At 44.2% G+C, this 18,968-nt stretch overlaps 1 protein-coding gene across 2 annotated transcripts in view; it reads right to left on the bottom strand.

Moving 5' to 3' along the window:
* LOC124803083 (nidogen) overlaps positions 1-18,968 on the bottom strand; it is a 329,301-nt gene that overhangs the window by 142,381 nt on the left and 167,952 nt on the right. For both annotated transcript variants that reach the window (XM_047264214.1, XM_047264215.1), the window contains exon 3: positions 1,867-2,003. In XM_047264214.1, coding sequence (XP_047120170.1) covers positions 1,867-2,003 — 137 coding nt within the window. The remainder of the gene's footprint in view (positions 1-1,866; positions 2,004-18,968) is intronic.

The raw sequence follows: 18,968 nt of genomic DNA, 5'->3' as shown, positions 1-18,968 counted from the left end.
TATCTTGAGCCACATTCCATCTCCTGATATTAGACGGAAGAGCGCGCTACTGCGTGAATTCCAGAAGATTACTAGTAAGACCGACCTTGCAATAATGGACGACGTATTCCCTGCGGAGTGAAAACGACTAAGATCAAGACATCCTGCCCTCATCACAGACAGGATTGTCATGGAAATTGAATTCAATACCACTGATGAACATAAATAGTGCTGGCAACAAAACTTGTTAGGTGTCATGTATAATTTTGGTATTTGAGTCAACTGTGAGCGAGCAGCGATGTTGTAAAGCTGTATCACAGAAGTTAAGTTATTATCTTTGGTGTGCGCGGTGGCGGTGGGTGAGATAATGTTAAGCTGTGTTGGAGTGAGGAAGCAATTGTAATGTTACGTTTCAATCGTGTTTAATGAACACGATTATATCAAGATTGTAACGGAAACTGATTTGTGAAGGAGGAAGTTTGATGGAACTGTGTGTATACCAGAAGAGGAATGTCAGAGGTACAAATTATAATGACGTTACTTTTTTTTCACTATTGCTGCGCCATCGGATTAACTTGGTTATTGTATTGAGAGTTGCTAGATATTAAAGCTAGGAAAGTGTATTGTTTGGATGTTAAGACGATCATTAAATTTAAAATCAGCCATGAGCACTTTTTCACAATATGCAAAAAAATTAGTGTTGTCATTTATGTCCATATTTCGTTTTTCACTTGCTTTCTATTACAATTTTTAATCGATCATGTTTTTTTAAAAATAAGTATACTTCGATTTGCAACTGACAGAGACCTCACTGCAGTTCACGAGTTCCTCTGAGTAGACAGTAATTTGCAGCTTTAGCATAGCGGCGCGCAAGACAGAGCAGTACTGCAACGCGTTTTCCAGATTTGCGCAGAACAGAGGTAAGGGCTAAATATTTTGTTGGCTTTCTTTTATTCCGTCAGGGCCAACTTATCTCATTCAGAGACAGTTTTTGTGATCAGTTTTGCAAAACTAATTATTGCAGGTTTCATGTTGAAGTTCATTATGGTTCAAATGGCTCTGACCACTATGCGACTTAACATTGAGGTCATCAGTCCCCTAGAACTTAGAACTACTTACATCTAACTAATCTAAGGACATCACACACATCCACACCCGAGGCAGGATTCGAACCTGCGACCGTAGCAGTCACGCGGTTGCGGACTGAAGCGTCTAGAACCGCTCGGCCACCGCGGCCGGCGAAGTTCATTTTTCAAGCAGTTTATACTGTTCAAAATTCTTGCAGTCAGATTGATAACTTTTATAATATGAAATACTTCCCTTTTCAATACGACAATTAACTGTTATTACAGTGTAGCTTTGCCTTCTCATTACGGCAGCACAAGTTTCATTACGACAGTTCATTTATTACACCTCAGATCTTACAATCAGAAACAGTACTTCGACTCATATTTTTATTTATTTAGACAACTTTCAAACTGTTCTCCACAATGCCTGAAGCTGCCTTGGATCCAGAAGGAACTACCAGGATTCGACCAGCCCGGCAATTTGGACTACCTTGAACGGCATCCGGACGGGCCATGGACGATGTGCAGACACTCTCTACAAGCGGGGAAAATTTTCATCACCATCGTGTGACTGTGGCGCGGAAGGACAGACAGTTGCTCATGTTTTATCGACATATCCCGCGCGTGCCTAGAAGGGCCCTTACGAAGACCTCCAGACAGCGACGGGTGATGTTTCAAAATACATAAAAGAGCTTGATATCCATAAATAGCTGTTGACATTTGTGTTATTTTATGCTGGAAAGATGTGCTTAAATGTTGACGCGTAGTAGTTCCGTAATATTGTGGTACGATAAATAAATAAGGTGCGGTTTGTGCATACCTGTAGGAGACGGTTCCAGAGACACGCGTGTCGACGTGCGAGTAGAGCGGCGCGATGACGGGGTAGTCGAGCGGGAACTGGATGCTGAAGAACAGTGGGATGTCCGTCAGGAACGACAGCAGCCCGTTGGCGTTCACCTGCGCACACACACATACTCCAGATGGTTCAAATGGCTCTGAGCACTATGGGACTTAACATCGGAGATCATCAGTCCCCTAGAACTAAGAACTACTTAAACCTCACTAACCTAAGGACATCACACACATCCATGCCCGAGGCAGGATTCGAACCTGCGACCGTAGCGGTCGCGCGGTTCCGGACTGAAGCGCCTAGAACCGCTCGGCCAAATCGGCCGGCACACACGGACTCCCTCTCACACAAATCCTTCACACTTTCTCGATATATACTGATGAAAAAAAGCACAGCACCAGAAAATAATTAACGTGGAGTAATAACATTTCTGGATCACATTTGTCTAGGTAACATATTTAAGTGATTAACGTTGCAAGATCGCAGGTTAATGTAAGGGCAAGATAACCGAATCCAAATGCGAAATGCTGTTATATTAATAAACGGTGTAACCGGCAGAATGTTGAATGCAAGCATGCAAACGTGCATGGATTGTGTTGTACACAGGCGCCGGATGTCAGTTTGTGGGATGGAGTTTCAAGCCTGTTGCACTTAATTGGTCAATACAGGGACGGTTAATGCTGGTTGTGGATGACGGTGGAGTTGTCGTGCGACGATATCCCGTATGTGATCGACTGGTAACAGATCTGGTGATCGAACTGGCCAAGGTGACATACCGACACTCTATTGAGCGTGTTGGGTTACAACAGCGGTCTGTGAGCGAGCGTTATCCTGCTGGAAAACACTCCCAGAAGGCTATTCATGAATTACAGCACGTCGAATCACCAGACTGACGTGCAAATTTGTAGTCAGGACTGTTAAACCTGGTTGTGGATGGCGCTGGAGATGTTCGACGATATCCCAAACGTGCTCCATTGAAGACAGATCTGCATTAAATGAATTCACAATTGCGAATAAGGACAACCATCAGCTGTAGAATGGAACGACGAGAATGAAAATTTGTGCCGGACCGGGATTCGAACCTATATTTCTAGCTTATCGCGACCGGTCACCTTACCAATTTCATTGTAGTTACTCCATTCTATAGGTGATGGCTGTTCTTATTCGCAACTGTAAATTCATTTAATATACTTCATAAAGGATGTAGTCGCCACAGTACCTGTTCCTTTGGACATGCATGCATCGTAATCAGAATAACATAGGCACTGCAATATCGTATTTATCTGCCGATACCGGGCAAGCGACTTTCAAGCAGAACTTCTGACCTGTACAGGAATATACATAATGGATGTACGAGTCCAGGTCGTAGACGCTTGGTTGACAACGTATGGAAGTTTCGGTCTGGCCTTGAGTCGTGCACGGATAGTCAAATGGTAGTCGGCACGGTAACTCAGCGTGTTCGGGCAGAGGGTTAGCTGCCCTCTGTAATAAAAAAACTGAGTTAATGGATCAACGACGAACTTGAACAAGCGTCATGTCTCGGCCGCTCCGAGCAATTACAACGAACAAAATGGGATGAAAAAAATGATAAGGCGACCGCTCACGTTAAGCGGGAAATCCGGGTTCGAGTCCCTGTTTGGCACAACTTTTCATTGTCATTATTCCATTCTACAGCTGATGGTTGTCCTTAGTCGCAAATGCGAATTCATTTAATGTACAAGGCGCGTTTTTTAAGTAAGTACCGTTTTGAAATGAAGGCCTGTACCTTAATCTACGCACTGACGCCATTACAGTCTGATTCCTCCTTGTTTATGTTGTGTACTGAGTGTTTAAGATGCCTCCGATAATCGTGAGTCCCGCCGACCGTGAAGTATGGGCTGTTGTAAGATTTCTTAGTGCTAAAGGCGTAAAAGCGATAAATATTCATCGTGAAATCTGTGCAGTTTACGGAGAAAGCATTATGAGTGATGGAATGGTAAGAAAGTGGGTGAGAGCATTTAAAGATGGCCGCACAAATGTGCATGATGAACAACAGAGTGGACATCATTCAGTCGTTAATGAAAGTTTGGTGCAGGAAGTGGACAATACGGTGAGAGTAAACAGACGCTTTACGATTTCCTCCTTGCGGGATGACTTTCCTAATGTTTCTCGTAGTGTTTTGTATGGCATTGTGACCGAGCATTTGAATTACCGAAAATTGTGCGCACGTTGGGTACCGAAAATGTTGACGGATGTGCACAAAACCAAACGTTTAGCCAGTGCATTGACTTTCCTTGAGCGGTACCACAACGACGGTGATGATTCTTAAGCCAAATTGTTACGGACGATGAAACATGAGTGGCCTACGTCACACCAGAATCAAAGCAACAGTCCATGGAAGTTGAGCAAGGGCATCGCTTTGCTGCAAGACAATGCCCACCCGCATGTGGCGAATCAGACCAAAGGTCTCATCACATCTTTTTCGATGGGAAGCTCTAGATCATCCTCCGTACAGTCCCGATCTTGCGCCCAGTGACTACCATCTGTTCCTGCACTTGAAGAAACACCTGGGCGGTCAGCGTCTTCAAGACGATGACAAGTCAAAACAGTGGTGATGCAGTGGTTAACAAGTCAGGTGGCAGACTTCTATGAGGAGGGTATTAAAAAACTGGTACAACGTTGTGACAAGTGTTTCAATATTGACGGAAGTTATGTAGAAAAGTAGATTAAAGTACAGGCTTTCATGTAAAAATGAAATTATTGAGATATCTTAGCACGTTTTTTTTAATTTCAAAACGGTACTTACTTAAAAAACATGCCTCGTATTTCATAACGTCTGTAGTCGCCGCACGGCCTTTGCATTGTAATTAGAATAACACAGGCACTGCAATACCGAAGACAGCTCTCGTGATCGAACAGGCCAAGCCGACATGTCGACACTCTGTAGAGCATGTCTGGTTACAACTGCGGTATGAGGGCGAGCGTTATCCTGTTGGAAAACACTCCCTGGAAGGCTGTTCATGAATGACAGCACAACACGTCGAATCACCAGACTGACGTCAAAATTTGCAGTCACGATGCGAGGGATAACCACGAGACTGCTTCTGCAGTCATATGAAATCGCACATCGGATTTTAACTCCAGGTGTAGGTCCAGTGTGTCTAGCACACAGACGGGCTGGTTGCAGGCGCTCAGGTTCGTTTGAGCAGTTACCAGACAGCGCCAGACAACAGGCTGTACTGCGCGTGCGCAGCTACAATGACGTAGGCAACCCGTGCTTGCTCTGCTCATACGCTTTTTGTCGTATTTCTGGTGGAATTTCGTGCGTCGTGGGGCATCACGTGACCATGTGCAGCCCTTCGGCATGTTTTTGAGAGGACATACAGAGTTGTACTTAGGGCAATTGTTTTATCATATTCCGCCCAGATAAAGGATGCGAATAAGGAAGCAGTTCTTGGCAAAATATGATTTCAAAATTAGACTCCACAGCTCGAAGCACCATAACAGCTTGCTATGGGGTGAATTTGAAAGATTTTTTTTTTAATTCGTACTCTGCAATTTTTTTATGTAGCATTTCCAACAGGTTTACATCTACACAGCACTACAAAATGCTAGTGGGATGGAATACAAATTTCTTGTAAAAAAAAGAAACAGCTTCTTGTGTAGCTTACACAGGAATAAAGGACAATAAATTTCATGACTATTTCCAAATGTGCAAAAAATTTACAGGGTTGTCTGTGAGGCAAAGAAACTGTACAACTGACAGTTTATATTCTACTCTAGGATTAAATGTGAAGCCATGTGGGGAGTTAAAACGATAAAACGCGGTATGCTGCCAGTCTACAATTAACCATAGAATGGCATTCTATAAATTTAAGACGTAAACACAAATTAAGAAATAACTTCAGGCCTAGAGGAAGTACTAGACAAGTGCCTTGTGATCGAAAAACACTTTCACAGAAGACAGATTTGTGAAATTCTGCTACAGCTGTCATTATATTTGAAATAAAATATTTAGTTGAAAACTGCTGACCAAATTTGCCTACTTAGACAGCTTAAAGTAAATGTTTACGTATGTCCGTACATATATAGCATTAAGAGATCTTACAGTGTCATAAAAGGAACAGGACAACAGAGACTACTCCACCCAGCATCGGAATTTCATAAACCATACTAAAATGCTTCATTCCGCTCTAATTGCACATTTCTATATCCAGATGTACTCTGAAGTGCCTGATATTCAGCTTTTCCTGTGGTTTTCGTGATACCAATTTTCTCGGAGGTCCAGTACTGTATCCTCATGTTTGGTTCTTTATTGTGGTATAATGTCATTTGTCCCAGAAAATGAAAATTTGCACTTGAAATTGAACGAAGTTGAAAGTAGCCAATAGTGCGGAATGAAACACTATGTTTCAAATAAACTAACTGCCTCAGTGGAAAAAATTAATAGAAGCAATTTTCTCTACAAAACAGACAGAAATAGCTTCATTAAGACATTAATGGTTGATTGCTAATAACGTGGAAATAATATAAAATCAGAAAATTGAAACTATTAACTTATTTTGGTCTTTCATGGTTATGAGAATGTATATTAATTTACTTGATGGCTCCCGGCCACAGAAATGTTTTGATTTCATTTGCCGTGGGAGCCGTAAACGAAGAGACCGCAATATTACGAATACACGAAACATATACACGGGTCACGTGGGGAAGGATCCTCCTCACTATAACTCAGCTTGCTCCCCGCATGCGCGAATCTGGCAGCTTGGGTGCGCCGGAAAATTTTTTTCCGGTTAGCATCTGGCTACTTGCTGCTACTGCTCATACAGCAAACAGCCACGCTTCAAGTAGCCAGAAGCGGGAGGAAGGCACTGCTCATACGCGAATTCAGCTCTGCGCATGCGCACGAGCCCGCTGGCAACTGCTCTTACGAACCTCTTTTAACCAACGCAAGGCTGTCACTGGCACTGAGGCCGAGTCAGCTTTCAACAGAAAACACAACAGATCTCCACCATGCTGTTCAATGAGCTCTCGCTTGACACCACTGAAGTGGTAAATGGCGGTGGTTTGGGGTCAGTAAAATGCACACTACAGGGCGTCTGGCACGGAGCTGTCCTTGAAGTAACCGATTTGTAACAGTTCGTTGTGTCACTGTGGTACCAGCTGCTGCTCAAATCGCTGCTGCCGATGCAGTACGATGCGCCAGAGCGATGGGCTTCCCTCTCGGTAGTACCACGTGGCTGTCCGGGGCCCGGGTTTCATGGGACCGTACATTCCTGCCACCACCGCTGCCAGCAGTCACGTATATTAGCTACTTTCCTGCCAAATCTTTCTGCAGTATCGCAGAAGGAACGTCCAGCTTCTCGTAGTCCTATTACACGACCTCGTTCAAGCTCCGTGAGGGGTTCATAATGGCGTCTTTGTCTCCTTAAAGACAGTCTTCATTAGCATCAACTCACCACGTCCAGTGTCAAAGGTAACTATCACTCACAACCAGTACAGCGTTTATTTAAAGCAAACATGATCTGCATTCTCACAGTGGCGTTCCTAACGCCACTCTTATGCGATTGGCGGGAAATTTTAGTAGACATCATCTTTCATATGTAGGAACAGGCCTACCAACTTTCGTTTATGTCGCACAATTCCTTTTTGGCGTTGCGACTTTTTCCGTCAGTGTATAATGACATGCCAAAATTCAACAAAATTCTATAAAGGGTCTCGGATATGATACGCGAGTTGGGATGGCACTCATTAAAATAAAGGCTTTTTCGTTGCGGCGAGATCTTTTTCTGATATTACAGTCGCCGCCTTTCGTTCACACTAACCTATAGAGAAAGAAATGATGATCTTAATAAAATAAGAAAACAAGAGGTCGTACGAAATATTTAAGTGTTCGTTTTTCTTTTGCACTGGCTCAATCTGGAACGGTAGAGAAATGGTCTGAAGGTAGTTCGATGAACCCTCTGGCAGGCACTTAACTGTGAATTAGAGAACAGTCATGTGGATGTAGATTTACGTCACAGCAACTAATAATACGCACCAATGTCTCCTGCATACACATAAAAATGCCTCAACCAGCCTCTGCTTTCTGGGCGCTATCAATTGCGCCTTGTCACGGGCCGACCCCATTTCTTGCCACCATCTTCAGGTGTTGGTGAGATCTGTGAGGCTTTTTCGGATGACGTAATCAGTAGTTCACACTACGTTGAACCTACAAACTTTAAATTTTCGTCAGCATCGTGTAACCAAAATTAACGGTCTTTTTAGCTCTCGCGTGGAGAGCCGCACACTTCTCATTGTTTAGGGTCAATAATCACTTTTAGCACCATGCAGATATCTTTCCTAAATCATTTTTTATTTTATTTTTCTGATGTTCTGATGACATTATTAGACGGCAAACGACGGCATCATCTGCAAACATACATTGTACAAACATACCGTCGTTCGACTATCGCACAGACTCCCGTATGGAGGACACAGTAATAAGCATCCCTAGCGTAGAGAAACACCTGAAAGAATTGAAGGCAAATAAGTCGCCAGGTCCGGATGGAATCAAATGGTTCAGATGACTCTGAGCACTATGGGACTTAACATCTGAGGTCATGAGTCCCATAGAACTTAGAACTACTTAAACCTAACTAACCTAAGGACATCACACACATCCACGCCCGAGGCAGGATTCGAACCTGCGACTGTAGCAGTCGCGCGGTTCCGCACTGAAGCGCCTAGAACCGCTCACCCACAGCGGCCGGCCTCGGATGGAATCCCAATTCGGTTTTACAAAGAGTACTCTACAGCATTGGCCCCTTACTTAGCTTGAATTTATCGCAAATCTCTTGCCCAGAGCGGGTCCGGATCGAATCCGTATTCGGTTCCACAAAGAGTACTCTATAGCATTGGCCTCTTACTTAGCTTACATTTATCGCGAATCTCTTACCCAGAACGAAGTCCCATGCGACTGTGCAAAAGAGCAGCTGACCCCTGTAGGTAAGAAAGCTTCTGTCGTGTCGTAATTCGTCGACCGTAGGCAGTAAAAATTACTTGCGGACGACAGAAAATTCGTTTGACAATCGCGCAGACTCCCGTATTGAGGACAGGTAATAAGCATCCCTTGCATAGAGAAACAACTGAAAGAACTGAAAGCAAATAAGTCGCCAATAACTTGGAGAAAACAGCACTTCCATATGTTTATTCGTTCTGTATATATTTGGAGCGCCCTGTCTTAGGTGCCTCACCCCGTATAAATATTTTTGTGTCGTTGGAGATATGCGTTAGCCAGACGCCACGAAAAGCCGGTGAACTCCGTGTTGTGGCTGGCAGGCGTTAAACGCCGCCCGTTAGCCGAGTACAGCCAGCTGCGAGCAATCTCCGGACCACCACACTCCTTCCTTAACACGTTAACGACTGCGTAACTACACACTGAAGCCGTCGGATCAACGCCCTCACGCCAAACTGAACTCGTCTGTGCATACTGGTTCCATTACGTTTTTACACCTACACCTGCGTTAAACACTCCTCAAGTAATTGCACAGTGCGTTGCGGAGGCTACTCTGCTCTAAGGTTAGACGTTTACTGTCCTGTGCCAGTCGCGTTATGTTCGAGGAAAAAAATTACTGTCTGTGGGCCTTTGTATGCGGTCTAATCTCTGTTAGATTACTCTCGTGACCCCTACGCGAGCTAAATAACGGCGGCAGCAATATTGCAGCGTTCTTCTTCGAATATCGATTCTTTAAATTTACCCAACAAGAATTCGCGAGAACAACGGAGTCTTTCTTCGTAAGATTTCCATTTAAGTTCTCCGAGCAATTCTGTTACAGTATCGTATATATAGACTTTTTATAATCCTAGCACCTTATGAATTGGTTTATTTCTGTTGTCATGTATACCCGATAACGATTCCAAATGCTGAAAAAATATTCTAGAATTACTCGTAATTGCAATAGCGTCTCGCAAGCGATTTGCTTTACAGGCACTCTCTGATTTTTCGCGAATCCGTCCAGCAAATTCAAATCTTCCATGCGACCTCCCTACTCATTGACAGTAAGTATAGTCACATTTCATATCGCTTCTAAGAATTACTCGTAAACGTTTGACCTGTGTCACGTGCTTCAGATATTTATCATTATGTTTGGAATCAGGTATTATGGGCTTCTTTCTCTTTGTTTTAAGCATTATTTTCCCTTTTCGCACCTCTAAAGGGAGCCGCTGTTCATTACACCGAGCGGAAATATTGTCCAACTAAAGTAAAGCTTCGCGGTCTGGTCCAGAGCTGCCAACTGGGACCGATAGCCGTATCATCCTCATCCAATGGCGTCACTTGGATGCGGTTTGAAGGTGAGTGCGTTCAGCACACAGCTCTCCCATCCGTTGTCGGGTTTCTAGATGTTGGATCCGTTACTTGTCACTCAAGTCGCTCCTTAATTTCCTTCTGATTATTGGTATAGCCGGTTCCAGACCTCCCGTCAAAGAAAAATTCCTTGCAATACTGAGAGTCGACTCGACTCCTGCGGGCTGCAGACAAACGCGCTAACCACTACGCTACAGAGACGAACAAATTTTGTCCAAGCCTTTCAGTGTTCCCTGACGATCATCGAACAATAATACTTTCGCATTCGTTACAGCATCGTCAGAGGTCAATCTGTAATGCTGTGGACACTATGTAGTGCGTTCATGTATTGAGAACAGATGCGACTCGTGGTTTCCATAGTGGGGAAGACTGCGACATCTATCCATCGAAATTAAAATAGACGTCTGGCTACGCCACATATCAGTCTGTCACCACAACCAAAACTTCAGGAGGGCGGGGGTGGGAAGGGGGGAGGCAATATCATACTCTAGCCATACGTTTACATATTGTATCTTCTTTCCGTTTCATGATTAGCTACTAAGTATCATCAAGGGCTAACGCCAAGATAAAATCTATAGATAGTTTATTTATCCCACATCACATTTCCCTACAGTTTACCACAACAAGTCGTACTAAAAATGCGTTTTGGAGAGATCTTTAATGCGGTCTATGTTGGCTTCGTGACATGCTTATAGTGTTTGGTATTTCCTTAATTTTAATTTTTATAATCAACAGCCTCAGTTGCACCCTTTACCTAGAATTTACCTAGGTTTCTGTCGGGATAACCCAACCTTGGCCCGCATCTCGTGTTCGTGCGGTAGCGTTCTCGCTTCCCACGCCCGGGTTCCCGGGTTCGATTCCCGGCGGGGTCAGGGATTTTCTCTGCCTCGTGATGGCTGGGTGTTGTGTGCTGTCCTTAGGTTAGTTTGATTTAAGTAGTTCTAAGTTCTAGGGGACTGATGACCATAGATGTTAAGTCCCATAGTGCTCAGAGCCATTTGAACCATTTTTTGAACCCAACCTTGTTCAGAATAACAGTAACTACCGTTTGTCCATAGTGGACATCGTCAAGCTAAAACTACAGATCCATAAATTGGTATTTTAATTTCTAAACTTCTGACATTTAACGTTTTGTGCACTCAAACCTTGGTATTTATAAGTTCGCGTGACGAAACAGTGATGTTTCAATTACGTCACGGATCTAGTGCTCTGATTGGCTGACCTGAGTAACCGCCATGGAAATGTAGAGACCATACCTGTCGTAGTTACACTTATGTATTACAAAAATACACATTTTAAGTGATACAGCGCACACAATCACTCAACTGCATTTTACATTGCTCCGTTAAAACTGCGTGTATACCCTTTCTTGATTTATACTGTTTTTCTTCTTAATTCATGTTTACATCGCATCTAGGCGCACCAAGTTCCGCATGTTCCAAAATTTGATGTGATAAACTGCGCACTGAATTCATATTGGGTTGTTTCCGAACGCGTGGTATGCAGCTGTTATTCGGCAAAGTAAAACCCATAAACTCGTGCATGATACACTCAAAAAAAGAAACTTAACGAACAATGCACATTGCCCAGTCAGCAAGCATGGAAACTAAAGTAACGCGACATATTTCGCGCAAGAGGTATATTTCGAGCGCTTTTACCTCTAATCATTCGTGAAGCTCACGTTAGATGGTGATACGTACACTTCCTACCCTAGTGCACTCTGGCGAGACATTTATTTGCAAACTTACTCTAGCGGTGGATAGAACAGCCAATGGCAGAAACGTAACAACTGTCTAACACACTACCAAAACAGTTATACTAAATGTCGTTTCAAGACGCGTCGAAGCACAATAGAGATATACAGGGACATTGATTTGGTAGCGAATTTTCAGCAACTCTGTTCATTATCTTTTGACGTAAGCAATAGAACGCGAAGATTGTGTGCTGGAACACCAGAGCCCTCGGGACTCCCAAAAGAGCTGTATTATGAGGAAACCACGCCTCCAAACCTCTGTTACACAGAGCTAAGCGGGATTTTAAGGTGCACCCTTAAAAGACTAGATACGACCTGTCTGAAAAACATCGCATGACGTCACATGCCAACAGTTCTAAAAACATTGACTGGCATTACCTAAACGCCTGATAATTTAAATTCTGCAATACGTATTTGACAAATTTATTTTAATATTTGTTTTGGGGAGGCTCCGTCTGACAGCCTTTAATTAAGAGCCACGCCTGATCGAGGATATTCCCATTACGGTTGCTTGGAGGGTGCCAGATTTTACTTCCGTTTCTCCTGCACACCCGCTGGCCAGAATAATATAGTGGGACCGACGTGGTGGCGCAGTGGTAATACACTGGATTCGCATTCGGGAGGAAGACTGTTCAAATCCCTCATTCGCCCGTCCTTATTTACGTTTCCCGTGATTTCCCTAAATCGCTTAAGGCAAACGTCGGGATGACTCCTTTGAAAGGGCACAGCCGATTTCTGTCCCTCGTAATACGAGCTTGTGGGCCGTCTCCAACTGCCTCGTTGCCGATGGGTAGTAAAACTCCTAATATTTTTTCCATAAATTTAATGCATTTTTATTAGGTTGCACTCTTGGCTGTTTGTTCGGTATGTTTTTTGCAGTTGATTTTAAACTAACTTCTCGATGAGGCAGACATTTGAAACTTTCAACACAGGTCAGAAATTGATGACAGCGCAATACTAACTCGCTTTCTTGCCTAGTATTTGGCGAAGAGCACTTGGTTTACAACAATCATTTCCCGAAGAGCTAGTGACTTAATACTTTCAACACAGAACTCGTGAAGACTGACGTCATCCGTCCATTGTTGATCATGTGACCCCCAAGCTCATTTCCTCACAATACAGGGCCATGTGCAGATCTCATATTTCACTTCGTTGTGGTTTCCGCGGCCAACATAATTTGTTTTTTGTTCGTTATTTGTTATAAATTGATTCGTTTCGTTATTTCCTTTATTAAAATTTATAATAAATGAGGAAAGATTAATTGAAACAGTGGAGCAGCAGTGTTAATTGTACGACATGAGAGTATTAAATTACTAGCCCTCTACTACAATTATAAAGAGGATTTTTATACATACCGGAACGATATTTAGTATTTTGCAATGAAATGCATTGAGGTATGGTTGCAAGCTGAGGTGAAAGATGTATTGTGGATAGAACTAGGTTAATTAATAAGTGTAATTTATCTGTATGATGTCAGGTATTTATAGCGTTTTGTAAAGAAATGGACTGAACCTTCAGACATTGCAAATTGTTTGTTTAAATATGCGTTTGTGGCGCGTTTATTTATTGTTAAGTAGATCTCTAGATTGTGTATGAAACAGTTTTGCAAGCATCAGTGGTCAGTATTTAAGTGGTTTACTAGATAATACCAGTAAAAATAAGGAACTTGAACCGTTAAAAGCCAAATACAAAACTTAAAGAAAACCTATAAATCTTGAAGCGAAATGTATTGAAGGAGATATAACTATTGCACAAAAATTTGCACTGGGCTAGCAACTAAACTTAACCTAAAGCAAACCAATTTTTCACGGTATGTGATGACAGCTCGTAGCACTGTGTTCCTTTTAGTGATTCTGGGTGCAATTTGACATAACAAATGAAAAAACTGATAGTTCGACTTTCTAAAATATAAAATAAAGATTTCTCTTCCTCGAGATCCTTTACAGCGTGTGAAATTCTCTTTTTGTACCACATAATGATATTTTTCGGACCCACACTCTTTTTTGTATTGTTTTGCACATCTGTCTTCCTTTTTCTCTAATAAACATGCTATCCCTGCAAGCAGCAAACCATTTGAGTCCAATAAATGTCATTTTCGTACAAATGTGGACTCTAGCATCCATGTATGTAGGCTACCATGTCGTGTATGTGCACTTCACTCGTCAAAACAGTTGAAAATCACCTTGCGAAGATCGCAATTCCCGCTAAAAAAAGAAAAATAAAAATCTGCGGACAGCTATGCGAGTTGATATCACGTGACCTTCATTGACTTGACGTGGCGTGACGTGACGGTCAGTGTGAATACACCTCGACGTGTCGGTGCCGTGAAGCCAGTGTCAACTGGCCTTAACACCGCTGTGCCTCCCCGAAACATTGTACGAATGGTACCTCTCCCCACTTGTTGTTGTGGTCTTCAGTCCTGAGACTGGTTTGATGCAGTTCCCCATGCTACTCTATCCTGTGCAAGCTTCTTCATCTCCCAGTACCTACTGCAACCTACATCCTTCTGAATCTGCTTAGTGTATTCATCTCTTGGTCTCCCTCTACGATTTTTACCCTCCACGCTGCCCTTCAATGCTAAATTTGTGATCTCCTGATGCCTCAGAACATATCCTATCAACCGGTCCCTTCTTCTTGTCAAGTTGTTCCACAAACTCCTCTTCTCCCCAATTCTATTCAATACCTCCTCATTAGTTATGTGATCTACCCATCTAACCCTCAGCATTCTTCTGTAGCACCACATTTCGAAAGCTTCTGTTCTCTTCTTCAAACTATTTATCGTCCATATTTCACTTCCATACATGGCTACACTCCATACAAATACTTTCAGAAACGACTACCTGACACTTAAATCTATACTCGATGTTAACAAATTTCTCTTCTTCAGAAACGCTTTCCTTGCCACTGCCAGTCTACATTTTATATCCTCTCTACTTCGACCATCATTAGTGATTTTGCACCCCAAATAGCAAAACTCCATTACTACTTTAAGTGCCTCATTTCCTAATCTAATTCCCTCAGCATCACCCGACTTGAATCGACTACATTCCATTATCCTCGTTTTGCTTTTGTTGATGTTCATCTTATATCCTCCTTTCAAGGCACTGTCCATTCCGTTCGACTGCTCTTCCAAGTCCTTTCCTGTCCCTGACAGGATTACAATGTCATCGGCGAAACCCAAAGTTTTTATTTCTTCTCCATGGATTTTAATACCTACTCCAAATTTTTCTTTTGTTTCCTTTACTGCTTGCTCAGTATACAGATTGAATAACATCTCTCCCCAGGGCGCCTCCATAATCGCCGAGGATGGTCATCCTGGGAAGTGCGGAACCGCGATTCACTACTGAACACAATGCGACGCCATTCATCAGCAATCGGTGATTCCCGGTCACGGTACCACTCAAAATGCAGCCGTTTGTGTTGTGATGTTAACGGCAGCCTTCGCATGCGACGGTAATACCTTAGTCCAACCGATGCTAATCTACACACAATGATGTGCGATGACACAGAATATTGGAGTGAGTCTCTTACTCGTTCTCAGATGGCAGGCGTAGATATGCTTGATGCACAACACGGCAATCCTCACTTGTGGCGGACAGACGTCGTCAACCGGAATTTTGACGACGCGTATGTAAGCTCTCACGCTACCATGCAGTCCAACATCAGAGTATTGTGACGTCTAAATGCCTTACAAAAGTGGATACTGCATGATTAGTCCAGCCAGTCAAATGGACACCCACATTAAGGCCTCTTTCACACCCTGTGAAGTTCTGATAACACTGTATCACGCGGCAGCTCCATGTCTTTCACAGTGATCACTCAACATCTGATGCTGTACACGTCCCTCATAAACCCTACCAGGTCTGGTAACAACACTAAACATAACCAACAGTAATGCACTGTGGTGGCCATTCTGCGAGTCACAGAGAATTGCAACTCTAATCATTTCCTTACTTGCTGATGGTGTATACGTGTACGAGGCTATATTGACATCCGACAATGTCTTTTCGGTACCTCACTTTTTTGTTAGGCAGTATGTATAATCATGAAATTTTGACCTCCACCCTGTGAGAGACTCAGTGCTGCCTGGTGGCGTTGCAGATACGTGGTGTGGTAAGGAAAGTATGCAGGGTGATTCAGTTACCCCTACCGATGTCGTAGTATGCAGGGTGATTCAGTTGCCCCTACCGATGTCGTTTTATGCAACCCACAATGTTATATATAGCCTTCAAAAACCACGGGTAAGATTTTCATATTTTCTCGCTCGCTACGCGCATCTCATTAGTCAGAAAAAAAAGAACAGGAATTTTTTGGAGAAAGTTTAATCTAGTCAAAATTTTTTACTGCGATGCGTTTCGCTAAAGACCTTAGTTTTCGAGTTATTCAAGAAAACGTACAAAAGTAGCCTTCAAAGCTCAAACGCACCTCTGCTCCCATACTCATCCCCCAACGGTTAGGATTTCTAGGATGTTGTTCATGAAACTCCCTCCCACCACTGCACAAACATTTGAGACTGCTCCCCACATTCGACTTGTTTTGGTCGTCACTTACATGCCTTATTTCGTCACAGACTCAGTCGAGTACTTACAAATTGTAAAATTGACACTTTTTGAGAGATTAAAACTGTGTGCCGGACCGAGACGCGAACTCGCGGCCTTTGCCTTTCGCGGGCAACTGCTCTACCAACTGAGCTACACAAGCACGATTCACGACCCGTCCTCACAGCTTTAATTCCACCAGTACCTCGTCTGGCGGTCATGGTGGGTCGTGAGTCATGCTTGGGACAGTTCGGCGCTAGCGGCCGTGCGAAGCGGAGGTCCGATACTTCCGCCTGTGCGGCGTGTGCGAGTGTTTGTTTACTTGTGGACTTAGTCTGGGCGCGGGCTAGTAACAACGATCATGGCGAACAAGTACAGGAAAACTACATTACAATTCAATTTCTGCAAAGACTACGAACGACCAAAGGCTTTAGCAGTGGACCGATTCATTCGAGAGGACGTCAAGATACCGCCAAACGATATTGTCGGAATTCACCTGTCCATCGTTAGTCCCACGGTGTATGTTAAGATGGTAAATGACGCGGCGTGTGAGAGAATTCTATAGGCGATAAAAACATGTTTCCGATTTTGCCATAGTGACGGGAATGTCGGCACGGTAACTGTAGAACATGCTGGTCTGGGTGTACGGACAATACGTGTTTTTGAGCTGCCATTTGACGAAATTATCGAGGCTTTTAAGCCATACGGCACGGTACATGGTCACACAGCAGAACGCTGGACACAATTCGCCACGTACCCCGTTCTTAACGGAGTGCGACAGATCACTATTGATCTTCAGAAGCATGCACCATCCTATCTGACAATTGGTGGTTGTCGGGCGGTGGTGATTTACGATGGTCAACCATGTACATGTTCTGGATGTGGCCAGGAGGGACACCTCAGGTTGAACTGTATGCAACGGCGGATTACGCAACTGCCTTCAGATGTGCGGGAGCCGACGCCGGCGATGACAGTACTACCGATCACCTATGCCAAAGCCCTCACTGCGTCCGCTGATGACCGTAAGGACACAGCCCCGGTGGAAAATCAAGATGGCACTCTCCGAAACCTTGTAGCAGACGTCGGGATGACAGAGGATGCTGCTCCATCGAGCATACAATCTACGGTGACAACATCAGATGAGACCGAACTCCCACCAAGCACACCGATAGTACACGAAGCAGTTCCAGCCACTACGGATGCTGTTCCGTCTGGAACGCACTCTGTGACGACAACATCGTTTTCGACCGAACTCCCGCCAAGTACAACGATGGGACTCGAAACACTTCCAGTTCCTACGGATGCTTTTCTGTCGGGCAGCCGTGATTCCCTACAATCTGGGGACACGGAAGGAAGATCACGCAAACAACGTTCCCCGAAAAGGAGGAAACGGCGTCGTCGCACGACATCTCCTAGGGATGACTCCCCTTGCCCCGACGACGATGTGCCTGTGGACCAAGACGACACAACAGCCTCTACGAAACAGGATGAGGCAATGGAAACTGTTCGATCCGACCCGCAGCGGTCTGTCACATTGACGGTACCGGGACGTGGTGATGCTGAAGAGAAATCACAGCCAGTTGGCTCTCCAGACGCAGATGCTGTGGCTGTGGACACGAATATATCACTGCCTGCAAAGATGTGGTATGAGGATATTGAGGAGGCGCCGGACGTCATACAGAGGCAGCCGGCACCCACGAAGACGGCCTAATAATTGCTGAAGGTGAAGGGAGAGGTGCGAGAGAACATCTTCTAACTCAGCCCCCAGCGCCGATGCAGGGAGATGTTGCGCCTCGACAGAGTGGGATTCAACGCCATGCGAACCGTATTGCGACGTTAAATATAAATGACGTGCGTTCACCGGCCAAAATACACCTACTGAAGGAAACGATTTGGGCATCTGATGTGGATATTGCTTTGCTGCAAGAAGTCCACATAGCTGCACTCCCATACATCGCACGCTACCAATCCTATTCGTCACATGGAGATCACAATGGGATTGGGGTGGCAGTTACGTGCGAGATGGCTTCCCAGTGGAAAACGTGTGTTATCTTCCGTCGGCCAGGGGAATGGCTTTCACGACGTTTGGGACACGCATCATCAATCTTTATGCACCGTCGGGAAACAATCGGCGGCGGGAAAGAGCGCGATTTTATGCAGAAGACATTGCCCCACTATTCCATGGACGTTATGAATGTGTAATAATTGGTGGAGATTTCAACGTGTTCTCAGCCAGAAAGACCAATGGCCGCAAGCAAACATCAGCCAGGAGTTGCGAATCGTAGTCAACGACCTTGTACTTAGTGACACGTGGGAATTACGACATGGAGATGCACCGGGATACACCTATGTGACAAGTCATTCGGCGAGCAGGTTAGATCGCATTTATATCTCACGGGCTCATGCAAATGATGTCCAGGAAGCGGAACACTGGCCACTGGCATTTTCCGATCAC

The sequence above is a fragment of the Schistocerca piceifrons genome, chromosome 6 (genome assembly GCF_021461385.2).
Source record: "Schistocerca piceifrons isolate TAMUIC-IGC-003096 chromosome 6, iqSchPice1.1, whole genome shotgun sequence".
In the NCBI taxonomy this organism is placed as follows: Eukaryota; Metazoa; Arthropoda; class Insecta; order Orthoptera; family Acrididae; genus Schistocerca; species Schistocerca piceifrons.
This window is presented reverse-complemented; position numbering and strand designations above follow the sequence as displayed.